Genomic DNA, 27,946 nt, shown 5'->3' with positions numbered 1-27,946 from the left:
ATTTTTTGTTCACATACAAACAGACAAACTAACAGATGTAAACTATTTATTGAATATTTGCCACCAATATTGTTAAATACATAGTCTTGCAGTTTTTCACTTTCAAGTTAAAATGTCAGAAATAGAACACCAAATATTTACAATTCTTATAAGGAATGTTACATAATGACACATTAAGGCGTAAATTCTTTTGGCTTATAATTCTGAAAAGAATGATAATAGCAAAGAGTGATGCAAAATCTTCATCGTGAGATTATGATTAAGCTACAATGTTTTACAAAAATATGGTGTAAGATGGCAATAATCCCATTCGAAATCCTGCATTAGGTCCCTTCAAGAGGGACTGATAATTTATACAGTCAAAACTTTAAAATTTACATATAAAGGTATCCTATCCACCATTGAAAAGTACAACTCTCAACATATACAGTTTTCAGGCCACAGTTTTGAAGGTTTGGAGTATCAAGTTGGTTTGATGAATTAGTCGGTTGGCACTTACGAACACATTTATTGCCCTGTTATAAGAAAAGAAACATATTTCAACACCAAGAACAGTTTCAGACAAATATGGACTGCTTTAAAATACTTTATGCAAAAAATTTTAGTACCAAATCTGGATAACTACATGCATCTTGGCTCAGCAAAACATCACAGTGAAGCACATTCAGATGTTTTGCAGTATAGCAGCCTCCACTCAATTTACAGCTGGTGACTAGATATCACAGTCTTGCATGCCTTACCCATGCAAAGAACACTAGCAACTGATGGTAGGATCTTCAATACTATTGGCTCCTGAAAATTTAGTTTAAAAACCCAAAGCTAGCTAGAAACGAGTGGAACAGTGGTCATTAAAAGTCTTATTTTCAGAAGTGGTGAGCACTTACAAGTCCAGCTGAAGTTTACAGGGGTGGATGTTGACTAATTTGCCATTTTCTCCCTCATCCCCATACAACAGGGGAACTGTACTGTGTTGCTTCAGCATTGCTCAGTTATCTTTAACTTAAAAAAGACCAAGAATGAGGTCAACACAGATGGGATTTTTCACCTCCCTAATCCATACTTGTCAGACTGCTGTCATTTTGTTTGCTTTATTGTTGCACTTTTTCTGGTGCCTTTCAAAAAGTCTTGCTTTGGGCAATGGCCAGTTTTATGCAGGTTATATCACTTCTTGCATCCCAACATAGTCAGTAATTCAAGTCTCAGATGGGATTTCATGCAGTATTTTTCAGACTCTCCAAATCCTAGCACTGGCTCTTCCATGCTTTAAGATTATCAGATGAAAGGCACTACAGGAGTGTAAATTATTAGTGTGTATTTGTGTTTGGTCTGATGGCTTTTGTTGATCATCATCATTCCAGGTTTCTAGTTTCCCACGCTAATTTTGCCCTTCTATCACTTGTGTAAACCTGTTACTTTCAAATGTATTTTACCATGCATATTATGGCGTATTCCTATACTAGAAGATCCTTTCAAAGCTGAATACAATCATTAGCAGATTGCTGCATCTTATTTATAACTCCCGACTGATGTCTGATTATTATAGGAAGCTTGCTATTTATCTAGTTTGTTGGGTGTTCTTCACATTCCTAGTACAGACTTAATAACCATTCTATTCAGAACTACACTTTTAACCCTCAAACTTCAAGGCCCTACACTGCTGTCACCATCTTCAGGCTGATGACAGACATTTTGGGGGAATCCTGTCAGTGCCACTCTTAGCATGTGGTTGAAATACACCTCTACCCCTATATAACGCTGTCCTCGGGAGCCAAAAAAATCTTACCGCGTTATTGGTGAAACTGCGTTATATTAAACTTGCTTTGATCCGTCAGAGGGCGCAGCCCCACCCCCTTGGAGAGCTGCTTTACCGCGTTATATCCGAATTCGTGTTATATCAGGTCGCGTTATATTGGGGTAGAGGTGTACAAAGATTCCCTGCAACCACAATGGAATACCAAGAGTGATTCTCCCCTTCCTCCTAAGGTAGTTGAAACACCAAATAAGTTCACCACAGATATTATCTTTCAGCTCTGGCATAAAACATAATGTGGACTCTGCATGAATATTAAAGATTCCATGCACTCATGTGAATGTGTGTTATGAGACAAATATTGGCCAAATGCATCTCGATATCTCCATACGATGTAATCAACTGTAGAAATTTGCTGCTAAGTCCTTGATCACAATTTCTCCTCTTCTCTTATTGGTCTGCTGACTACATCTAACTGGTGCTTATTTTATCTGAAAAGTTTTTTGAGATACTGCAGTATGAAGGAAATTTTCTAAATGTAAAGTGAATCACAATATTCAAAATTACACACCTGATTACTTTGTCTGGATGTTTAAGTATTTATGGGTTTATTCTCCCTTTACAGACACACGGAGAAATGAAGATAGACAAATGCCATGGCCATATGAGCCCAAGTAATTTAACACCACATAAAAGGGAACACACACATTTGTTGTTGTGAAGCTGCATTCAAAAGCATACTTACTTTCCATCTTTAAAATAGGTTTTCAGAGTATCACTGAAACTTTTGGAGTATTTTACAAACTCTTTCTTTTGGTGCTCAAGTGCCTAAAAATATACAAATCCACAATTAAATAAACAAAAATCTCATTCAATACCTTTACAGAACAACATACTTATAGTAACTAATCAGTAACAAGCTACAAAGGACTAGGGAGCAAAAACAAAAAGAGTGAATTAAAGATATGCAGATCCAGGAATTCAAAACATTTTGAAATGAAAAGGTAAGTGATTTAAGTTTCTTGTCAGACATTTCCAGAAAATGACACATCTATACATATTAAAAACCCATGCATACTGGAAGAAATAAATAGAAAAAAGTATATGGCCTTAGTGACAGATTTGAATTGGTTACACTGCTTTATCTTTTCTTTTCATGTACACTTCCATCTGACTCACTAAATGACTAGCTAAATTCTACCACTGACCCTTACACTGTAAGAATGAAAGATCTTTCATATTTATATTTAGCAGTAATAATACAATACTACAGGCAAATCTTAATTCACGTACCCTCCGATTCTGGTATTGATATTTCTTGAAGACATTATTTACTGTGTCAAGAAGTTCCTTTATTGCACTGGCGATGTCCCTATTTGATTAAAAAAAAAGATAACATTTTAAGTTAGCCTAATTTAATGCTGAATTTTAATCACTTCCAGGAAAAAATCATATTTGATATTTATTTCTAAAGTATTTTAGAGAAATAATGTAGATCTGATGCAGGAAGACCAAATGCAAAGAACTAATCAGATTATATAGTACTTAAATCCAAATTAAGTTTAATGTGCTCCTTATACTCTGAACGCTAGCATCTGCCCAATAATATGGAAACCTATGTTAAACAATACTATATACTCATTGTTTTAACAGTAAGAATTAAACTGTGTCTTCAGTATGCACACACAGCTCCTAGCAATTTAAGAGGTAGTTGCATGCATGGATCTAATAGCAGAATTAGATCCTTAATGCTTTTTCCAAATATGAAAAAAATAATCCATTATGTACCTCATACTTAGGATGCCAAGGGGCTCATAACAGTTTGGGATTCCTTGTAGCTTGCCCAATCACACCAAAAGAAATTAAACTACCTGGCAGAAAATGTTTACATCCAGTGCCTTTGAAAGCAATTTGATGCCACTAACCCACACATAGGACTAATGTGTACAACAGAATCTAGTTTTGCAGGATTTAAAATCAATTTGAAACAAGAACAGCTAGCATCTCTCTTATTGTACTAAGGGTGGTCAGAAGAGAGTAGTTACTGTGTTGTACCATTTTCTTTATATCAAAACTCTACAATAGTGTGCAGAGTTTTATAAACACCATTATATAAAATGTCAAAAATTATACTCTATGCAATTTTACTACTATCTTACCAAAATTAAAAATTGCATTTCAGGATGTTTATAATCCCATTTCCTAGTCACTGAGCAGAATGCAGAGATCTAGGTACTCTTCTGATAGAGTGCTACAGGCTATTTCCTACTTGAGAAATTGCTGACACTTTGTATCACTATATCAGTCCAGAACAGTGAATTCAGAGTTCATTGAAAGTAGCCCAACTAATCAAGATTAAGTTTTTGCATAGATATGACATTTGTCTGACCCTTTTTGTTTCATGTTTAACATTAGCTATTTTCAGTTACATAACTGTTCCCCTTAGCTTGTGAATTTCAAGCAAACTCAAGCTTGCTGTATTGTTGGGATATGAACATGTCTTCCTTCACCCCACCCCCTGTTAAAAAAAGCAAAGGCACTGCCTCAACTCTTTTATTGAAATGTCAAGCTCTAAAAGTGAAGACTGCCACACTGTAAGACAAGCATTTGGGAAAAACAAATGAAACCCACATATGTAATAGAAATAGAAATTGAGAATGGTTAACCAATTTAGTAAGCCAATGCTGTTTATAAAGCCAGGGGTTTTCAGCCAGTACAGGACTTAAAAACAGCAGTACAAACATGGGCATGTATAAGCCAATCAGCATTAAGAAAATTTTACCCCTTCATCCATCAGTATCCACTACATACACATATACTATAGTAAGCTGTGTTGGTGTCAGGGAAGATAAAACTATTGACATTTAGATACATTTACCTGGATACGTGATATTACAACGTGTATGGAAAGCCTCAAAACCAATAAAATTCAGTTCTAAGATTTATACATTATGTATTACACAAACCCCTCTAAAATCTTTCATTAGCCAGTATTGCCCCATCTGTGCATTCAAAATCCCCATTAAAAAAACCAAACAAAAGCAAGTAACTGAAATATAAAGTGTACAAATTAAATAGCATTATATCATCCTGTTAGGCGAACCATGTAACTTTGCTACTTCCATGTAACTTTGCTACTTCCATGTAACTATAGATTCAACCATTCTCAAATAAGCTGCATCTTGTACTAAGTTAACAACTGTTAGCATATAGCATTACTATAATAATAATAATAATAATAATAAAAATATTTCATGGACATTAACTAACTTATCCACACAACAGATGAGTGACTTGCCTAAGACCACAGAACAAATCAATGTCATGGTAGTAACACTGTTAGTCTCATGCAATTATTGACTACCTACATAATCAATCCTGTCCTATATAATTTGTACTGTGATTTATATTTTACTACTATGACACACAGTCTCTATGCGTAAGTGGAATATTGTAAAGGTATTTATCACACATTACAACAGAACTATTTTTTAATATATAAGCATTTAATATATAAGCAAGATTGGTTGTAGTTTGACTTTTCATGATCATGGAAACTAAAGTCCTATTTAGCCACAAAACAAGTGCAGTACAAGCATAGTAGTACAAAGTATCTTAATGCACCAGTACGTCTTCCACATGCTACACAGAGATGCAATGTATGCTCCTCAACTCCTGCTTCCAGTTGGCAATAGATAGAGCCAGGCACTGGTCATGCTCTCTGAACAGAATGGTCCATTCCTCTAGAGCAGCATAGTATTGCCAAAAGCTCCAGGAGCACTGAAAGCACCATATCACATCTCTGAAACACATATAATATCATCTTAATATCCAAGTCGAGGCTTCCAGCTTGATCTGCAGATAAATACAGAATGCAGTACTTACTTGATTGTCTGAAGAAATCTCACTCTATCATTGATCTCATCAGGAATCTTACTGAGAATCTGTTTAAGTGCTCGTGCCTTTTCATTTAGGTCTTGGAATTCTGGCTCTGGCCTTTCAATCATATACTCTGATAGGAAAAAAAAAAAACTATTACTTACCCTCAAGCATATTTCTGGTGACACTGTGAATATTGCCATTCAAAGTTCCATCAGTACTTCAAAGTTCTATTTTAAAAGAGGTACGCAGACCTGCATTATGCATGTGCAATGGATTTCTATATTGATAGAAGCATAGTCTGTTTCTTATAAATGCCTTTACTTGATTTTATCCACTCAGTTCAAAAAATCCAGTTCATTATTTTAATGTAAATTACAAAAAACATAATCCAGGGAAGAGCCATTGAATGGAATGACTGCATTGCGCTAATCCAATACAGTATGAAAAAAAAGTTTACCAAATGGAGTGAAACTCTCTTACAGTGAATTCCTGGTTCAATGAGGAAAAAAACACCACCATATTAGAAAGAACATTTTGCCTCCTAACTTGTAGAAAAGACAGATTTCATGCTATACTGAGTGAATAACATGCACTGTACATTCTAATCATTTATCATTTTCACTGCAGAGGTGAATTATCCTTTTAGAATTACAGAGTATAATAAATATGAAAGTTAAATTACTATGTTCAATAAAATACCCATACCACCATAAGTGCTCATTATAATAGGGTTTTTACTATACTGAAACAGGATTTGTTAAAAAAAAAAAAAAATGCTCACTAAGATGAAACCTGTCCCAAAAAAGAAAACTGACAGATTTTCTATGCTAATTTTCAGATTTAATGTCACATTTGTCTCTGAAAAACAGTATCAAAAGGTAGGCTTATACCCATCAATATCAGAGAACATGGGTTTAAATGCAATTCCCACCTCCCATTCCCAGAGATGATAAATACCTTCTACATCATCTGCGGCCATACGCAGAAGAGACTCTGTAAAGTTCACTTCTACGCTTTTTTTCTCCAGAATTTTCATAATGATGTCCTGTGTGAGACCTGGATTTTCTTTTTCAGCCTATATTATAAAGAACATTTTGATTAAGAAATATTTAGGACTTCTAGCTTTATGCTTTAAAATGTCACTGATTTCAATAGGACAACAGACTGTACATACGAGATCAAATTATTATGGACTAGAGAAGTTGAATAGGCTCATAACAGCAGACGACTTTGTAAAGCATTTTTCCACGATCCCATCAATGTTTCTTGAACTACTGAAGAGTTTTTGCATCCGCAATTTTTCCCACTAAGTCGTTTCACTCATTTCCATAAAAGTATTTATGGGTATCTCACACTCTCCCTTTACCTGGTTTTACCCTCTGAATAAAAATTGAAAACATCAAAATTATATTGACATAGAAGGTGAGAAGACATTTTATATATTTCTATTTAATTCCTCTCAACCATATTTTTTTCAGATTACACAGATATTGTGATTTTCAATTTGTCCTCATAACTCTCACATATCACTAGTATTACTTTTTTCATAGCTTTTCAAATGCTTCAGTGTTTCTTCTAATGGTGTGTCAGTAACAGAAGATGACACTCTTTGCAGGTGTTACAACAGATCTGCATAATCCAATAACTGGCTTCACACACGGCTATTGCTCCTTTTTGTATTTTAATTATTTTCCACTACTCATGTTTACTTTAGTCCCTACCACTTACTATTCTATTATTAAGAGATTTTGTTATTTAAACTCAATAATCCTTAAATGTAAATATTAATTTAGTTGCACTAAACACAAAAACGTTATTACCCCTTGGGTCTAATACAATATTTCACCCTCCTACATGTCAAACAAAAATATAAATCCAAAATAAATCAACATTTTCAAAATCATTTCTGCATAATATTCAAACATCTTACAAGAACACAGTCCTAAGAAATAAAGTACAAAGCAGAAACCCCTAAAAAGATGAAACAAACAAAAAATTAGAGATGTTTTTACACTAAACTGTTGTAAGCATAGGATGTTAATTGTATTTTTATCCATGTAATCAATAAAAGTTCTCTATATACTGTTAAATTATCAGTTTTATTTTGAACTCAGTTCTCTCACCAGCAGCCTAGACATGTACTATTTTCTTATTATACAAGTCAACTGTCATAATATTTTCCTGTCATACGTTTGGATTTAATTTTTTCATCCATCTACCAATTTTTCCGTCCACCTTCACTGATGACTTCCTCCTCTTCGTTTTTGAATTACATGGATAGTATATCTCTACTGTCTGATTTTATTCCAGTCATGTCATGTTTGAGTCTCACAACAGCATGTTGCACTGTACTGCACTGATAATAAGTGAAAACTTCTTATCCAAAACTCCATTCCAGTATCAGAGTTCATAGTTTTGTACCCATATACCGTCTTGGATTTAATTAGAATTCAAGAAAGAATAACTGGAAAGCTTTTAGACTGGAACACAGAGGGGGGAAAAAAAAGATTATTTAGCTGTAATGCTGTTTCTCTGAATCCATCATCTTGCAAGATTTTCACTGTTACATCTTAAGGGTTTTTTGTTTTTTGGGACCCTTGAGTGCAGTTGTAATGCTCAGGTTTGCTGGTGAGGAGACAGAGCCCTTTGGTATTCAAGCTACCCTAAAAGTTTTACGAGATGAAGCCAAGCCTGCATCAACATAGGCAATGCTGGCACTGAATCTCAGTACTCAATAGGGTTGGCTGATGGGCTTTAGCTTTGAAGATTTTACTCTTCAAAGCATTCTGGACCAACCTCAATACTGGACTCAAACAAACAGTCTCCTGGAGAATGCCTCAAAGAGATCCTGAAGGTATTCCCCCCATTTCTTTAGCATTTTACGTGACATCTACAGACATATGTGGGCCTTCTGTACATCAGGGCGGACTTCGAGGAAGTCAGAGCAAACAAACATGGTCACCACCTTTTTGACATTGGTCTGTCGTGCTCTGACAAGGTTGGAACTCATGATCATCTTCCTTTCTCAGAGCCCTTACTTAAAATAAAGAAAAAAGAAGCACCAGTATGTTGTGCCTTTAAGGGCATTGAGGAAAGCACTGAACCAACATATATAGAACAAGTGCTGAGACAGGTATAGAACAAGGCGTTGAGATGGAAGGTGTTGAGATGCCTAACAAATCTGACGACAGAGCATCTAGACTCAAGTGCTGGTAGACAGAGAACAATGCTGACACTGGAGCATTGTACATTTAGTAGAGAATGCTAAAATAGTGCTGAGGCTCTGATCAAAAGAAAAAATGCATGTTAGAATGCCCCCAAAATGCCAGTTACTCCCGGCACCAACCATTTTTTTTTAAAAAAGGTATTAAATCACCTGATGAAAAGGCTTCAAAAATACAACCACCATATCAGACCTGGCTGAAAGTCAGGGTTACTGCAGGTGGACAGCCAATAAGACATTGTTGGGATCCCATGAAAAGGTAGAAAAATGACCAGCTCAAGGCCAGTGTCTGATACGGAGCACCTTCTCCAACCATGGTCAAAAAGAAAACTGATTGGAACATTTGAAGGGCATCTTTTATACTCCACAGAGTACCTAGTTCATGCTCTACCTTGTTACTGCTACCCACAGGATCAGAGAACTTTAAAAGATAGTGAACTACTAGTCTCACATTAAAGAGTCAAGATTCTGAAGTGAAAATCCTGCACAGAATGGACTCTTTAGAGAATATGAATTTGATTTCTCAGGATAGTCAGTATATATAGAGACTTATCAAATGCTATTACTTCCACTGTATATTTTGTAAATGATTGCCAATGACAAGGGATGGCCAACAGCATTCTGTACAGCAGAGCACATTCTAAACCCTATATCAAGTGAAGCATCTCACTACACCGTTATATTTTTTGAGGTAATACTTTCATGATATATTTGCTGCTAACAAGCAATACCAATGGTATTGGAACAATGTGCTGTGCCTCTAAGGGTATGTCTACACTGCACACTAAGCCCAAGCTGTGTCTCAAGACCCTCTTCTGTCTGCACACAAATCGATTTGACTGCTTATTGCTATGGTTTTATTTAGCACTACAAACATATACAGTTCTTTACAGAAAAGACAGAAAGGCCCTGCCCAGAAGAGTTTGTAGTTTAATGCCTCCACTATAATCACTGCAATTTTCCCACTCCATATACATACTTGTTTAATCAGGAAATTCGAATATCACTCCAAAATACATCTACAGACCCAGTGAGAGAGCAGCTGAACTTCAATGAAGTCAAACCAAAGCAACGATGAAAACTGTACTGCAATAAAAGTTGTCTCATTGATGAAAATTGGTCTTCAGGCCACTAGATATCAGTGTTTTAGAGCAGAAAGCAAGTATTTATTATCTACATAGGCACCAGGTGCTTGAGATGCAAGCGATGTGACTCACCAACAGTTCCTCTTATATTTCAGCACGATATGACGACGCCAGAAACTGAACCTTAATCTATGTTCAGAAGGATCTAACACCTAGTTTACAGAAGATAGCTAAGGAAATGTGCCCCTGATTCTATCAAATGTAAATTATGCTCATGTATTAATAGTTTGATTAATGCATTTAAGACCAAGTCCAACTGCAGAGTTGGAATTTCAAGAAGGTAATGAACTTTAAGAAGCTGAAGTAGATTATAGTACATATTCCTACATTAAACTGTATTTTTATGGAGATGACAATAAATGTTTAATTTAAAATGTTTATTGCAATCTATGATAAAAATTTACACTACAGTTGATTTTTTAAAAATACACCTAGCTTTCATATTACAGAAGCACAATGATAAAAGTCAAGGACCTTTCTGTATTTCTGTTCAGTGGATCTTTGGATTGTTGTTTCTTTGCCTCCTATATAGTATTTTGTGCAGCTAATGAAAAGAAATCTGAAGAACTTTTTATATTTTGTATCTGAAGAAAGGTAGAAGGGCCAAAGCTACTCTTAAATACATAATTCTTACCTGATCAAGGACAATCCTATTCCCTACTTTTCCCGTCTTTCCTCTCCTAAAGGCAGTTTCCTGTGGTTCTGTCATTATCTTTTGTCAATCAGCATGGAACACTGGATATCAGTTTAAAATGTTAAAAGTCTGTAATTTTTTTGACCAAAAACTAAGTTGCATGGATATTCTCTATTTTTGTGGGAGAAGCATAAAGAGAACATCTCAAGATTTAATTTGTAAAGAAGCACAGAGTCTGAGTGAAAATCTCATCCTTGCTCGAACCCCTTCATGCCATGTAAAAGGATTGGAGTGGTGTAAAAAGGCCCTCAAAGTCACATATACAGCTGGGAGAGGATTATGCCAGCACAGCAACAGCAGAAGAGAGCCATAAAATTACCTCCAAAGGACATTGCCTCAGCTGAATCCAGTCTGTACTAGGAAAACAACAGGATACTTCAAATCAGTAAAATTAGGCTGCATATTTTTACTCCACAAGCTCTAGGGAGGCTTCTGTAACTCAGTCAGAGCTCTCTGCATCCACCAGAACAGTCCAGATTAAGCCACCTCTGTACCCACCTGAAAGTCACTCCCTGGGCTGTGAGTTCTGTGCTAAACCTCTTAAGTTATGTGTACAATGTACACTAAACCTGGATCTGCGGGATACAGGCTTGTGGACTCAGTATTTCCAAGACCATGCTTGAGAGTCCACCTGCACTTAAACCTGGCTTTACAATTGCTGGACCCAGGTGTCTCAGCCTTGCTAACACATCCATATTGCACTACACAGACCTGTAACCTAAGCCCACACGGTAAAAATTACAAGGCTCGTACCTGAGTCACAGCAGGTGGGAAAACTATGGCCCGCGGGCTGCGTCTGACCCGTCAGACCTTTTAATCTGGCATTCGAACTCCCGCCAGGGAGCGGGTCGGGGGCTTGCCTTGCTCCGCATGTGCCGTGGCTCCATGCAGCACCCGGAGGCAGCAGCATGTTCTCCCCCTCCAGTTCCTATGCCTAGGGGCAGCCAGGGGGCTCTGCACACTGCCCCCGCCCTAAGCGCCAGCTCTACAGCTCCCATTGGCCGGGAACCACAGCCAATGGGAGCTACAGGGGCAGCACCTGTGGATGGAGAAGTGCACAGAGCCACCTGGCCGGTGCTATGCCTCCGCGTAGGAGCCGGAGGGGGGACATGCCGCTGCTTCTGGGAGCCGCTTCAGATAAGCGCCACCCGGAGCCTGCACGCCTAACCTCCTCCCGCGCCCCAACCCTCTTCCCCACCCCGATCCCCCTCCCACCCTCAAAACCCTTTGTTCCCTGCCCAGAGCACCCTCCTGCACCCCAAACCTCTCATCCCCAGCCCCACCACAGAGCCCACACCCCCAGCAGGAGGCCTCATCCCCTCCCCCCACACCTCAACCCCTTGTCCCAGCCCAGAGCCCCTTCCTCACTCCAAACCCTCAGCCCAGAGCCCCCTCCCCTGCACCGCAACCCCCAGTCCAGGTCCGGAGCCCCTCCCTGCATTTCTGGCCCCACCCTGGAACCCATGCCTCCTCCCACACCACAAACCCCTGCCTCAGCCCAGAGCCTCCTCCCATATTCCAAGCCCCTCTGCTCCATCCCCAGTCCCCTCCTGTACCCCAAACCACCTCTCATCCCTGGCCCCACCCCAGAGCCCGCACGCCTCCAGATGGAGCTCTCACCCCCTCCTGCACACTAACCCTCTGCCCCAGCCTGGAGCCCCCTCCAGCACCCTGAACTCCCCATGTCTGGCCCCACCCCAGAGCCCGCATCCCCAGCCGGAGCCCTCACCCCCCAATTTCGTGAGCATTCATGGACCACCATGCAATTTCCATACCCAGATGTGGCCCTCAGGCCAAAAAGTTTGCCCACCCCTGCCCTAGCAGGTTTCTAGGACTCCAGTCCTGAGTGCTTGCTGACTCAAGTCAGATTGATTTGGGTGTGGGCAGAAGTGGGGCTTGAGTCAGAGCCCAGGCTTAGTGTGCAGTGCAGACATTCCTTAGACGCACAGCACAGAATCTCAGGCCTACCGCACAAGGAATTTGTTTTAAGTTTCAACATTGTTTTTCCATCTTAATTCCAGGCAAGATTTCATCTGTATAATCTATAAAAGCAGTAAAATTAACTAGCCTAGAGCCAGTTTACGTCCTGTCATTGGGGGAGGGGGGGAGGATTGGGGGCAGAAGAGAACCACATACATAGAAGAAGGAAAACTCAAGAGGCTCCTTGCAGAATTTCCACTGAAATGATTTACTGGAGATAGAGTTTGTCTGTCTTAGGCAATGAGCAGAGCGTTCAGAACCTACAATCCACCCGTCTCCTACTGTACATTTAATGTGAAGTAGCAGTTGACAGTACGTCTATACTAATGATGATTTTTACAAGTATCTTCTACTAAGGTTTTTCATATCAGAAGTGCTTAATACACTGCTCTACAGCCAAAATGCTTCTGAAATAAATATAGTCAAACTTTACTAATTCTGGGTCACTGAGAACGAAAATGATGCTTAAAATTCTTGATTGGCTCTAGTTTTCGAGATGTGCTATTGGGTCAGTATTTATGACCCTTGACTTGGAAATGGTGGAGGATAAGTGAGTTATAAAGGGACGGGATCTCAGTTTAAACCAGTAATGACTAAAATCCATCTTTGACTGGATCTATGAATAAATCTATGAATGGGTTTGGACAGTACTTGCTTTTTAGGCAAAACAATGAAGGATGCAATCTGAAGCTGGTATTGCGTCATGCATGATATGAATTGCATCATGTTATTCCTAGAAGTCATGGATGATGAAATCATAATGAAGCTGAACCAATTGCCCTATATCAGCTCTAGAAATCATACAGTGTCATGCTCTCTTATTTGTCAGTGTTTGATTTTGCAAAGGGACCCATTTCTCTTTAGCCAAAGTGAGCAGAGATGCCTCGTACTTGTGTGAACAGTGCAGATAACTTCTGCTATGTTTGTGGTGAAGTGACTTTTGCATCACAAAAGTGCAGTAGAACCACTATGGTTAAGAAAGCCTATCACTTTTCTTTTGGCTGCAAAATTGGAGATCAGGACAAGAGGTGGGCCCCACACATATGCTGCAACACTTGTGCAATAAATCTTCGCCAGTGGTTGAACAGCAAAAGGAAATCTATGCCTTTTGCATTGCCAATGATGTGGAGAAAGCCAACAGATCATACCAGCAATTGTTACTTCTACATGGTGCCTCCAGTTGGGAAAGGTGTGTCAAAGAAGAAAAAGTGGACGCTGCATTATCTAAACATTCCATCAGCTCTATGCCCAGTACCCCATGGAGAAGGACAGCCGGTTCCTGATGCACCACAATCATTCTCACTTGAGTCAGACGAGGAAGAGGAAGAGGACGAAACTTCTGGTCCTGAACCATCAATGTCACAGGACCCACATTTTCTCCCATCCTCCTCCTCTGAACCAGACCTCATAACACAAGGTGAACTGAATGACCTTGTCAGGGATTTGGAACTACCCAAGAGTAAGGCAGAGCTGTTGGGCTCCACACTACAGCAGTGGAATCTCCTGGCAGGTGATGTTAGGGTTTCCATGCTCCCTGACCGTCAAAAGGATCTTGTCCCATTCTTCTTCATGGAAGGCCATCTTGTAGCCTGCAACAACATCGATGGTGTGATGGCAGCCCTCAACATCGTTCAGAATCCACATGAGTGGAGACTGTTCATTGATTCATCGAAGACGAGTCTTAAAGCTGTTTTACTGCATAACGGCAATGTTTTGCCATCAATTCCACAACAGTGCAGTCCATATGAAGGAAACCTATGAGAACATGAAACAACTTTTGAGGTGCATAAACTATGACCAACATCAGTGGCAGCCTTGTGGCGATTTGAAGGTTGTTGATCTCTTGCTTGGTCTGCAGACTGGATACACAAAGTACTGCTGTTTTCTCTGCAAATGGGATAGTCGTGCAAGAGATTCCCACTACATCAAGAAAGATTGGCCACTCCGACAGTCATTGGAGCCTGGGAGGAAAAGTGTTCAGCATCCACCACTTGTTGAATCAAAGAAGATTTTGTTACCACCCTTACACATCAAGCTGGGTCTGATGAAGAACTTTGTCAAGGCCATTGACAAAACACAAGCAACTCCGTGGAAAATTCCCAAGGTTAAGTGAAGCTAAGATAAAAGAAGGTGTCTTTGTTGGTCCTCAGATTCATGAATTTCTTCGAGATGATGCATTTGACCATGCATTGCGTGGCAAGGAAAAGACGGCATGGAAAGCCTTCCACTTAGTGGCATTACATTTTCTCGGAAACAACAAGGCAGACAAGTACAGGTTGTTGGTGGAAAACCTCCACAAGGCTTACAAAAGCCTTGGTTGCAACATGTCACTAAAGAGACATTGTTTGCACTCTCATCTAGATTTTTTTCCACCCAACTGCGGAGCAGTGAGCGACGAGCACGGCGAGCGATTTCACCGGGACATTGAAACAATGGAGAAACGCTATCAGGGCAAATGGAGCCCATCAATGCTTGCAGACTATTGCTGGACAGTGACAAGAAATGCTCCGTTTAATGAATACAAGAGACAAGCCAAGAAGTGTCGAGTAGACACTGAATAGGACTAAACTATGGACAGAATAGTTTTTTGCCTTTTGTTTCATAATACATTTTAGCTAGATAACCCTTTAGCTGATTTTTAAATTGTTACATAAACAGGACAGGTGAAATATTATTATGTAAAGCAACCATAAACACACGAAAAGACCTAGGTTTAAAATTGATGATTAAAACTCTGCTATCTACACAATATACATAGACATAAAATGTAAAAACTTAAATATCTTAGAAACAGAAGCCAATCAGTTGTTTTAATTGTCATATTTGAATTGAGCACATCAAAATACATTCTAAATAGCACATTTGATCTCTGAAGCAGACGACTTCTGAAAAATTGTAGACCAGTGATATCAGGACATTTAGCAATTACACAAAATAATTCCATCTCCCCCATGAGTCCAGTACAGAACACCACAAACTTTTAAAATCAATCATACAAGTTTAAGACAGCCCAATCCATTAGTCTTTCTGAAGAAGTGGAAGCTGGGTAATCTCCTTGTAGGCCACTTGATTCTTACTAAATATTGCTTTTAAAACAAGATGGCACAAAGGGAAAAACAGAGCAATAAAGCTGAAAACACATTTATTTTAAACTGTGTTTCAAACATTTATTTATAGTGTTTCTGAGTGACACACAACTTGTAATAATTCTTTATTAGTTTCTCACCTTAATAAAAGCTGCTCTCAGGGTCTGAGCTGCAGATAGATTTACTCGCTCTAGCTGCAATGAAAGTTCAGAATCATTAGTAACATGAATTTCATCAGAACAAGAAAAGCCAGTAGTTACCTCTGAGCTTTTGTTTGGCCTTTTCTGCCATAATGGGAAAGGACAGAACAAACAAGAGGCACTCAGTGGGTGGTCTCAACTGCGGGACAGAGGCTTGGAAAATCCAACCACTAAAAAGGGAAGATTTTGCTCACAGTTGTCCTAAAATAAGCTTTAAAAACTGTAATACTAATGGATAAGGCAGGAGTGTTGATTCTCCACTGTGTGCTCCTGAAGTCAGAGAATTTGAACCAAAGACAGAAGGAGTTTGACCAAAACCCAGAGCCACATGAACAAGAAGGGACATGGCCCAGATTGGGGAAACGATATCGCAATTCAGAACTAGCATTAATCTTACAATATAGAAAGTTACATTTTAGATTAAAATTATGATCCAAAATGTTTTAATTGGGCCTTTATAAAAATAAAATATTCACTTTGTATAAAGAAAGTTTCCTGCCAACCTCAAAGACATCACCTCAGCTGAATCCGATCCATACTGGGAAGATAATGGGATACATCAAATCAGTAAAACTGGGTTGCATATTGTTATTTAAAACAAAATTAAGTATTAGCACATATTGCTGTCTTAGGAACTTGCAGAGTGTAAAAAATCATTTTGAATTGTGAACAATTATCACAAAGGATTGACAAAATTCAGCATTGGCATGAAGACTACAAAGTGTATCATGCAGTAGCAGGAATATGCATAATACTTAATCTTCTAGGGTAAACTATGCCAAGGAAAATGTTAGTGCTTTTCATCTTATTCAAACTAGAACTTTAAGAGGCAGCAAAAGAACTAAACTCAAATTAGTCATGCAGTAACAAGTTTTTTGTTGTTTGTTTTTTCTAAATTTCAATTTGTGCATGTGTGTTGTCTATATTTATGTCTACCAGTGTTAACGTCCTCCTGGGATCATTATTCCCTCAACGAAATAAGCCTTACCATTAATTGAGACCATAGAGTCACAGGACAAATACATACACTCACCAGTTTTACATTTTAGCCAGTTTAATTGTTGTAACAACATCTGCTTTCACAGATTTTTGAGGCCAACAAGGAGCATTATGATAATCTTGTCTGACCTCCTACATAAGATAGGCCCAAAGAACTTCACCCAATAGCTTCTGCATCACACCTGTATCTTCTGTTTGAGCTACAGTATACCTTAAAAAGATATCTATCCATCACATTCCCTAGGTAAATTGTTACAAAAAATAATTAGCCTCAAAGTTAAAAATTTGCTTCTTATTTTTAGTTTGAATTTATCTAGCTTCAGAGTCCAACCACTGGATCTCATCATTCCTATTTCTGCTAGATTAAAGGGCTTCCCCTACCACTGGACCTCTTCTCCTGTAGGTATTTATAGATCGTGTTCATGTCACTTTTTCATAACTTTGGATAAATTAAAAAGGCTGAACTTATTAAGCCTCATTATAAGGCATGTTTTTGAGCTCTCAAATCTTCCTTGTAGCTTTCTTCTGAACCCTCCCAATTTTTCAACATTCTTTTTCAAGCGTGGACTCCACAATTGGACACAGTGTTCCAGCAAGTCTCACTAATACCATGTACAGAGGTTATATCACATCCCTATTTCTACTTGCTATGCCCTTCATTAAGCCTTCAAGGATCATGTTCATCCTCTTAGCTACAGTATCACACTGGGAACTCATTCAATTGGCATCTACGATGACCACTACCTTCTTTTCAGTGTAGCTACATTCCAGGATAGTCTCCCATCCTGTAAGACCTACGTTCTTAGATGTATGACCTTGCATTGGGCTGTATTAGAACAAATGTTCAAATGGACCCACCTTTCCAAGTGATCCAGGTCAGTCCATATAACTGATCTGTTTCTATCATTTATCACTCCAATTTTTGTGTCACCTGCAAATTTCACCAGTAATGATTTTATCCTTTCTTCTAGATCGATAAAGATACTAATTAGTAATGATTCAAAACAGATCACCGCAGGACTCCACTAGAAACACCAGACCCCTGAGATGACAATTCCCCATTTAGTTCCTTTTCGCAATCTGTTGAATACGGGCTCCATTAATTTTGAATGGTGCTTCTTTTTCTTTTAAAAAAAATAATCAGAATACCACATGGAACTAAGTCAAAGAAGGGAAAGTACATTATCAACCACATTTGTGATCACATCAATAAATACTAAGTTTATCCAACAAGACCTCTTTTCCATAAACCATGTATGACGAAATGGGAATGTTCTTAATGTTTTCTTTGAATACTGTGTGGGTGCCTCAGTTTCCCTTATGCATTTCTTAGGTATCGGGGGAGATTAGGGTGTGTGATTGCTGCAGAGCCCAAGGGGGCCCCTGTGATATGGTCTGCACAGAGAATGGTCGACACTCTGTCTCCTGGCAACTAATTGCCTGGGCCCCTCTTCTACAAAGGTGCCAACTGAAAGTGTTGGAGAACAAAGAGATCAAAGGGAGAGGAGAGGCTGGAGAGTTTCAGTTTGGAGCTGGCTGGGAAAATGGAGGGGAGGCCAGGCAGACCTCCTGGCCTCCCCTGGCCCCCCAAGATGGACCTGACAGAGGGGGTTCTGTTGTCTGTACTGCAAGACCTGTCTTCAACTGTGTTCCTGTCGTCTAAATAAACCTTCTGTTTTACTGACTGGCTGAGAGTCATGGAGAATTGTAGGCAGCCAGAAGTGCAGGGCCTTGTCCTCCCCAAACTCCGTGACACCATGCTGATTGGTATTATTTATGCTACTACCCTTTATTTCTTTACTGATTGTCCCATATCAGCCTATGATTCTGCCTGGGATCAATGTCATTCTAACTGGCCTAGTTACCCAGGAATGCCATATAACCTTTTAAAATATCATTATGACTTTAGGGAAGTTCTAGAGAATTGGAATAAAGTTAATGATCCAAGATTCATTAAAAAAAATCAACATGAATGATACAAAGAGCTCCTTGGACAATTCTTTTAATACTCTTGAATGGAATTTCTCTGATTCTACAGAAGTTAATGTTTTTTAACTTTAATAGCTACTGTTTAATAGCCTGCCTAGTTACTGATGGACTAGAAAGTATGTCTAACTTTGATAATTCAGCACTCATTTTACCACATTTCTGGATTAGCCCTGTATTCAGAGTTAAATTTCCCACCTATGCAACATTTGCAGATAACCTTTGCTGTCAATACAGTGATCTTAAGGCACGTCTTGAATATGAAACAACTGAAGTGATCCATGAATTACCTGCTGTTTCTATTCTGATCTTACAGGAAAGTGTCTGTTCATCCACCACTTTACACACAGTTTTAAAATTTTACTCTGATTAAAAGATCAGTGATGTATTACAGCAGGGGTGGCCAACCTGCACCCAAGAAGGAGACAGTATTTACCAATGTACATTGCCAAAGAGACACAGTAATATGTCAGCAGCCCCCATTCGCTCCCCCTGACAGCCAGCAGCACCGCTGATCAGCACCTCCCCTCCCCCCTGGGTCTCCCATGGCCTGCAGGAGGCTGGGGGGGTGGGGGGGTGGGAGGGGCGCAGGGGCCGAAGAGAGGAGCGAGGCCATGGCAGGCTTGGGGGAGGGGGTGGGAAGGGACAGGGTGGAGTGGGGGAAGGGCATGTGGGAGAGGCAGTAGTTGAGAAGTGAGCACCTCTCGGCATATTAGAAAATTGGGACCTGTAGTTCCAGCCCCGGAGTCACTGCCTATGCAAGGAGCCACATATTAACTTCTGAAGAGCCGCAGGTGGCTCCGAGCCAGAGGTTGGCCACCCCTGCACTACAGTTTGATCACTGATTACCACTATCTATTTCAGGTTCCCATCACTTAAACATAGCAAAAAATCTAACTTGATAAGCAGTAATCAAACCATTTAGGTGTTCAGCTTTGCTTTGAGTACTACAAAATGCACAGATTTCTATCACCATGAGATCATTTTCTTTTAATTTAAAATTATATTTTGCTGTTAAATCCCCATCTTTACTTCCCAAGTCATAAACTGAGGCATTGAAATAACTATCCCAATGGAACAGTATTCTCTAAAATAGGCATTACTTTACAGGGACAGGCTGCATCCTACTCTTTCCTCACTTCTAAAATTGGAGGGGGAGGGGAAAAAAAATCTACTGCTACTTTAAGTTTACGTTTTTTATACTTGCAGCCTGATCTCTCTCTCTCAAGGTCCTGCTTCTCTCTGAAAAACCAGAGTTAAGGAAAAGATCGGGGCAAAAAAGAAAAAAAAAAACTTAAATTGTTGAAGATTATGTTAAAGGTTGCTGATGGCTTTCATGGATAAGAAGGATGAAGAAATACAAAAAAGAACATATGGTAGATGTTGGACTTGAGGGCTTGGTAGGACATCCTTGCATATCAGGGCAAACAGCATGTATTAGTGTGCCACTTGCCTCCATGTCAGAACAGAGTATTACACTATGAACAGGAGAACACAGCTTACCTCATTAAAAACAGGATACATAACAGCATAGAGTGGCATGGAAACCATAGAAGTGGTCTCTGCTTCATTCTTCATCTCTTCCATTGTCATCCTCATTCAAAGATCCACTTCTCAAGAAAAATGCTACAAAAGCAAAGACTCCTCATTCACTGAAGGTTTTCTTCTTTTTCCTCGTTGTGCAAGAATATTTAAAGTCCTTGAAAAATAAATTGCCCTGGGAGGGAGGGGAAAATACATATTATAAACACTAAACTACTGCCACAATTTTCAGATGAAAAGTTACTACAAAAGGTTTCAAGTAGCAGATCTAGTACTGCATGATAATTAGAGGAAAACACACATTACATTCACAAGAAAAGAATCCCTCAGTGAATGGGATTTCTACTTAATGAAGTTCTAAAATTTTAAGTCACTGTAGCCCATCCAAGAATTTGTTTTGATAAGCAAGGCACTACTGGAAAGGCTACAGCTGTATCTCAAGTTCTCATACACAACTTTTTTTTTCCAAGAAAAGTACTGAAAAGGAGAAAGAATTGATTCTTCCCTTATAGGATTCACATTGGAAGCTCTCACCACCACTAGTGAGCAGAAACATAAGATTTCTAATAATATAATTCATATATGTAAAATGCATACTTTTAAAGTGATATGTACTATAGTCCTGAAATGGCAATACATATTTAAAGATGCACAATTACTATAAATAACAGAAATACAAACACACAATCAAATTTTAATGTATACACCTATGTATCTAGTTTCATTTTCAACAGAATCCTAATAATCACTCATTAAAAGATACAATCAATCATCATTACAGGCTGCCTCCGACTAGCTCAGTTCTCGATATCAGATTTTGCCTTTAAATAAACAGAAATCTTATGTCTTGTTCCTACTCAGGGTGTGTCAGCAACTATGTTAGCTCAATGGAAAATAGCTGTTCTAGTAACTGAATCTAATACTTAGAAGCTCTCCACCCCACTCAACCCATCTAATTTGGGGATCTGCATACAAGCACTGTATTGAAAGGAAAAAATACTCATACCTCTACTTTATCTGGTTCATGAGAAACCCACAAGATAGAGCTAAATACCTGTACCATATTATCCAACTTCAGGATTTATCAGTGAAAGGGTGTTTTATTCAAACATCAAATCTGTAACAAATATTAAGGGATTTTTAAATATAGAATTTAGCAAGGGAATTCATTCTTTAATTGTCTTATTACAGGTCAACGAATCAGTCCATTCTTCTTACTCATCTGTCACTTTGTCTCACATTCTGGTTTCTATCAACCACGATAACCCCATTTCAAAGTTAATTTGGGCTGCATGTTAACAGGGAAATGGCAAGCAGAAGCTGGCAGTTGTACACTGCCTGAGACACAAGGAAGGTTGACAAGCAGTCTGCATTCAAACCAGCTTACCACTGGCTTTTTTGCATGGAGAATGCATGCTCAGGCTTAAGTGTAGTCTGTGTAGTCAATGCATATCGAGTGTATGGGGCAAAGGAGGATCTCAATTATATCTAAAGAAAGGGACTCTCAACACATATGTAGAGGATGAACAGGATACATACAGTGCGATTTCCAGATGCTGAATGTGAGAACAGTATAAAGTATCCAGATGTCTGCCTCCTCCAAGCATTAAACCAGTGTGCATTCAAGCCTGTATTCCAGTCCCTCTACTGACTCAATGTGCTTCTGCTGCCAGTTCAAAGACTTAATTCTAACTTTTAAAGTTGTTAATGGATCAGATCTCAGCTACAGTAGAGACTATCTCTGTGTTCATGAGCAACCAAGACAGCTGCATTCCTCTGGTACAATGAAGATCACAAAGCACAGAATCAAGCAGGAGAATAAGGCACTCCCAGTTGAGGGGATTTAGCTGAGGAACAAACTTCCAGAGGATATTAGACTGACCCAGATAGTGACCATATTCAGGATATGCTACAAGACTTTCTTGATATAAGCTTTTCCACAATTACATTTAAACCAGTAATCCCAGCCTCCCTAAAATAAAATAAAAACCTACCCCAAGTAGAGCTTCCTATTCCCAAAAAAGAATAGCCAAAGAATCTAAGAAATCACTTGGGCACTACCTATGCCCATCTAAAAGGACAACTACTTAGAATGGTAATGAGAGCCAGTACAAAACCTAGGATAGAGACAGCCAGAATAGGAAGTCTGAACAAGATAATTACAGAGCTAAGCACACACCTGGCACTGCAAAAACATAGGACATTGTCTCTGCTCCAAGGAGTTTAACTGAAGTTGGCTCTCCAGCTCATAACATGGTGGTGGAGGAGGAAGTGTATTGACTCAACGCTGTATCTCTGAACCACTATGGTAGAGTAGCAGGTCTCAAACTGTGGGTCAGGACCCCAAAGTGGGTTTTAATGGGGTTGCCAGGGTTGGCTTAGACTTGCTGGGGCCCAGGGCCAAAGCCGAAGCCTGAGGGCTTCCACCCTGGGCAGTGCGGCTGAGGTTACAGCCCCCCTGCCTGGGGCTGAAGCCCTTGGGCTTTAGCCCTCCCCCCCCCCCCCCAGGGCAGTGGGGCTTGGACAGGCTCAGGCTTTGGTCCCCCCCTCCTGATAAAAAAACTACTACACGACCCCAGAAGGGGGTCGCAGTGCTATGTTTGAGAACCCCCTGTGGTAGAGGATTCACAGGACAATACATTTAGTATATGTAGTGGTAGTAGTGGTCTATGGCTCATAATAATGGAAATGAGGTAAGATGCAAAATCCCTGGCACATCCTGGGAACCCACTTCAGTTACAAGCACACCTACCATGAAGATCATGGAAATTCTAGATTTCCAACAGAGTTCAGGTTCTTTTTTGTTTGAATTTACAAAAAACTTAGAACATTGCCTCCACAGTGGACCTTACTATGTGTTGTTATACATATAAGCACACACACAGGTGACAGGTGGGGACCAAAGGTGGACGAGCTGCCCTGAAGGGACACGACACGCCCCTACACCAGAGGTGCTACCCCTCCCTGAACACCCCATACACCCCACACACACATCTATATCTATACAAACACACCTATTATAATCCGCTGGTGAATTTGCCAAAAATTAAACATAAAAAGTCAGAAGTAAAATCAGCAGGTTATCCTTACTCCAAAACCAGGAAAATAGCCTACTACAACAAAAATCAAATCCTAACAATACCATCGGAAACAACTGCCTTTATTGTGCTGCTCCCACCCCAAAATGCTGGATAACTAGAGAGGCAATACAGCATACCTTGAAGATTAACAAAATCAGGTTATTCAGACTGCAGGACTAAAGGGAAGGGAGAAAAAAAAGGCGTGCTCCAAAACAGAGCTCCTCACAAAAAAAATGTCTGTCCGTCCCAGCTCCCACTCCTTTATACAGAGGAGTGTCAACAGAAGCACCAAACCAACACCTTAAACTTCACCTGAAAACCAAGAATAATTCAGTGCATATCACAAAGCACTGATGTTACGCGTTCCATACAAGATATACCACTTGAGACTCAGGTTGCAGCATCCTGCTAGTTGACAGTGTTTAGTGCATCTTGAAAGGCAACCCCATGTATAGCAAAACTGTAACCTTAAAGTGACAAAGGCATGGATTGCAGTAGCAAAGTCCATATCCAAACAAAACATAGCTAAGCAAAGATGGGTGAGAAATGTCTTCCTAAACATTGTTACCATCAACTCCAGTTTGCAAGATCTACTAACAAACAGAGTATCTCAATCCTCAATAAGAGAAACATGATAATTTTTTAATTGTCTTCTGGTTGCTTCCCTCAAATTACCAGCATTACTTTGGTCTTACCCTGATTGAACTTCAGCAGCTTACTTTCATCCATGCTCCAGACATTAAGCTAAGCAGCGGAAGTTTAGAGCTGTATGTGATCAGCATACTGAAAACACCACATACCGTACACCGCCTCAATAATCTTCCCAAGTGGGAAGATAGGTTAGAACCCTGTGGAATTCTACATGACAGCACCCTGGGGTATGGAAAAGCAGTTGCCTGACATAACTTTTTAGAAAAATTCAGAAAAAATGATGCCATCTCTCATCAATTCCTCATGATTAACTATATCAAAAAGCAGCACACTTTAATCAACATGCAGACAACACCAGCAGAAGTTCTCCCAATACCACCAGTGCAGTCTCAGGTCAAGATTATCTGAAGCATCTAGATACTCAGAATTGTCTCACCACAACCTTCCCTATAATATTTTCCAAAAATGGAAGATTAGACATCAGACAATAATATAGCAGATTCCCAATGTCAAGTGTTGGTTTCTTGAGCAGACACTGCATAACAATTTCCTCAGAGATGCCACCATCCTACCTGACTATTGGAAGCACTGCTAATCTGCAGCAAGTTCTTCCTCACTTTCACTAGACAGAAAAAAGATAAGGGTTCAAAAAAGGTCAGGTTGAGGAACAACAAACCCCCTACATCCCTAGTACATCAGACTGTAACTGGCCTAAACTCAACTAGAAAAAAAAAATTAGCATTTGTCCTGACTAGATCCTATCTTGCATTCATGGAATCAGGCAGTTTGGCTCTTACCTATTTTTATCTGCAGAGTAATCAGAAATTTCCTAATATGAGGGGGGCTTGATTCAGTCACCAAGTGAAGACAAGTGGCAATGTTGGTGATTTGATGAAAAATAGTAAAATGTGGTTTGTTTTAATCATGTTCCAACTTTATGAGTAAAGTACAGTAACTTTATTTAAGTTTCTAAATAATTAACAAGCTCTGAACAAAATATAAACCACTATACTAAACTATTTTTATTTGTTTTAGGAAAAATTGTGACAAACCTAATGATCAGTTCACTTTTGAAGGATCTTTTCTTTTATTGAATGAAAATTTAGTTTACGAAGAGCAAATGACCACTGAATGACGTTATAAACATGATGAGATCAATAAAAGTTAAACCACTGTAACTTTGCCAGTCTAACTGGGCAAAAATAAAATAAAAAAGGAATATGCACTCATTTGTATAGATTCTGGCCTCCCCTGCCTCACACACCAAGCAGTTTCATTTATCAGGGGACTAAAAGAATGTTATCAGAAAGTGAAATAATATTCCATTAAAGTTTCAAAACTGGCTTGCCCCAAAACTTTCCAAAAATAAAGAGCCACCTAAGCAGAGGCTATACTTGAGAAACTGTATGGCAATAAGCTATTCCAAAAAAGCACCATGTGTATGGCAAAACCAATAAAAAAAAAATCGGGTATTTTATAATCTTTCAGACATTATTATAGCGACATGTCTCCAAAATGTTATATTTATATAGAAAACATATATAAAAGTAATTATAATTATAATTGGGCTTACTTGTGATAAAAAATGCAACTACATATTGGAAATTAGGTACCCTTCACTGTTGTGAATGTGGCTGAGCGCCACCATTCAAGAAATTGTGTGAACAATTTACAGGAAACATGAAAGTCTACCAGTCAGCTTCATTAAAACTGTTCTGAATCTCATCCGCTTTGCAATTCACTCCCATCTCCATACATTATTTTGAAATAGTGAACTTCAATGTGAGATTAGCACCTTAGACAGTCAAAAGGCAGATATATTAAAAATGAGTCATGTGTTTATCTCTACCTGTCACTTACACAAGAAAGCCCTGTTAAATTGGGCTCCAATTTTTGTACCTAGCCAAATTAAAATGATTATGAAACCTAAAAGAATTAGCAGAGATCACACCACCACAGTTTAGTCAAGCAACAAATTATCAGCATGGATGCAATGCAACTACAGCAATGAACGTGGTGAAGGTGACAGTATGCATCAGTTCCTTTATCAAGTTCTCTCTCCCTATGCAGTCTCAGGAATTTGAACATAGAGCTATTGTTACTATCCCCGTGATTTAATCAGATGCTTCTAGAAATTAAAAAGCAGCATATATTTTAGAAACCATAATTAAAACTAACCTCAATGATACCACAACCCACCAAGTAAATTGATACTGTGAGGCTGAGACAAGGTGGTTACCTTTTTTTGAAACAAGGTGTCCGGTGGCACCTTAAAGATTAACAAATGTATTTGGGGATAAGCTTTCATGGGTAAAAAACCCACTTCTTCAGATACCATGCTTATGCCCAAATAAATTTGTTAGAGTCTTTAAGGTGCCACTGGACTCCTCGTTTTTGTGGATACAGACTAATACGGCTACCCCTCTGATATCTTTTATTGGACCAACTTTGGCTGGTGAGAGAAACAAGCTTTTAAGTCGCACACAGCTCTTCTTCAGGTGAGCTTATTTCATACGGAAGCAACACAGAGGCTTGGCCCAGATACTGTTAGGCTGGAGGAGGGAAGTCAACCAGCCTTGACAGTCAGATGTGCTGTTTAAAGGGACAGCCAGGTTACAAACTATTTGTTTTAAGTTTTCCTTAAGTTCCTCTTCAATTATTAAACTGGAAAAACACATCAGCATTTATGCTGTTTACTTTTTGCATTTTATTCAACTTGGATAACAAATAGGTCAGTTTCACTTTCTCCGTCTCATGCACACTACTGCAAGATTGGAGTTACAAAGACTAGGAAAGGGAAGTTATGAATGGACTCCCATCACTAAATTTAATAAATATTTTATAAAACCTACATTTGTAAATCAAACCAAAGCCCCCTTTTAAAACATTACATGCCAAGGACACACAAGATACACACCCAGGCCAAGATTTTCACAACTGAGGGAAGGTGCCCAACTTGCCATTCAGAAACTGCTAAATCCGAAAATCGGGCCCCCTTAAGGAGGTCTCAAAATGTGGGGGGAGGGGAAATAGCCACACAGGATCACTAGCCCCCTTGGAAAGCCGTGGCTTCCGGCACGCGGGGGGGGGGGGGGGGGCAGAGGTGAAGCCTTGCGATAGGGCCGAAGGGCAGCCTCTCAGGGCCCGGGTCTGGCTGTACACCTGCCAGCCGCTGGCTGACCCCCTCAGCCTGCTGCTGTTTGCCGGGGCGGGGAGATGCCCGCCCCCACCCCTGGGATCCCAGACCCCTCCCCCTACTCCTCCCTGGGGCATTACCAGCCCCTCCCCCACAGCGGCTCCCGAACTGCCAGGCCCCAGATACCGCCCCCGCCCCACCGGAGACCCACAGGCCCCTCAGCCGGGGCCCGCATTCTCCAAAGCGTCCTACGCCCCTAACGCAGCGTAGCCGCGAGGGAATCACCAGGCCCTAGGAAAAGACACTAGTGACCCTGCCCGGCCCGTGGGAGCCGAGCACCGCCTCCCCACCCTCCGAAAAGGGGCCAGACACAGCCCGGTACCTTACCTCCCCCCCTCCCCTCGGGGACTTTAACGCTCTTGAGTGGGCTCCGCTGCCGCGCCGGAAGTGCCTGCCGAGAAGGAAGCGTCCGCCGCTGTTACCACACACCAGGCGTTGTCCGGAACCAGCCTGCAGCCGCATGGGCCCCTGGGACCTGTAGTGCAGTTCCAAAGAACTACAATTCCCACAAGGCAGTGCGAGGGGGGGGCTG

The 27,946-nt window shown here is 39.9% G+C and overlaps 1 protein-coding gene across 4 annotated transcripts; it reads right to left on the bottom strand.

The window, feature by feature from the left end:
- Positions 1-29: 29 nt before the first annotated feature.
- Positions 30-27,936, bottom strand: PDCD10 (programmed cell death 10). Of its 4 annotated transcripts, none has more exons than XM_039488139.1 (8): positions 27,737-27,931; positions 20,449-20,662; positions 15,901-15,954; positions 6,590-6,707; positions 5,636-5,762; positions 3,044-3,122; positions 2,496-2,578; positions 30-515 (listed from the first exon to the last, which is right to left on the bottom strand). In XM_039488139.1, exons 2-8 carry the CDS (start codon positions 20,542-20,544, stop codon positions 434-436), a joined length of 639 nt encoding a protein of 212 aa, XP_039344073.1. In that variant the 5' UTR covers positions 20,545-20,662; positions 27,737-27,931; the 3' UTR covers positions 30-433. The 4 variants fall into 4 exon arrangements, with proteins under 4 accessions (XP_039344073.1, XP_039344072.1, XP_039344074.1 ...); XM_039488138.1 differs by having other exon boundaries at positions 27,742-27,931; XM_039488140.1 differs by lacking the exon at positions 27,737-27,931 and adding an exon at positions 27,136-27,264.
- Between the last annotated feature and the right edge of the window lie 10 nt (positions 27,937-27,946).

Source organism: Mauremys reevesii, linkage group 9 (genome assembly GCF_016161935.1).
Source record: "Mauremys reevesii isolate NIE-2019 linkage group 9, ASM1616193v1, whole genome shotgun sequence".
Lineage (NCBI taxonomy): Eukaryota > Metazoa > Chordata > Testudines > Geoemydidae > Mauremys > Mauremys reevesii.
This window is presented reverse-complemented; position numbering and strand designations above follow the sequence as displayed.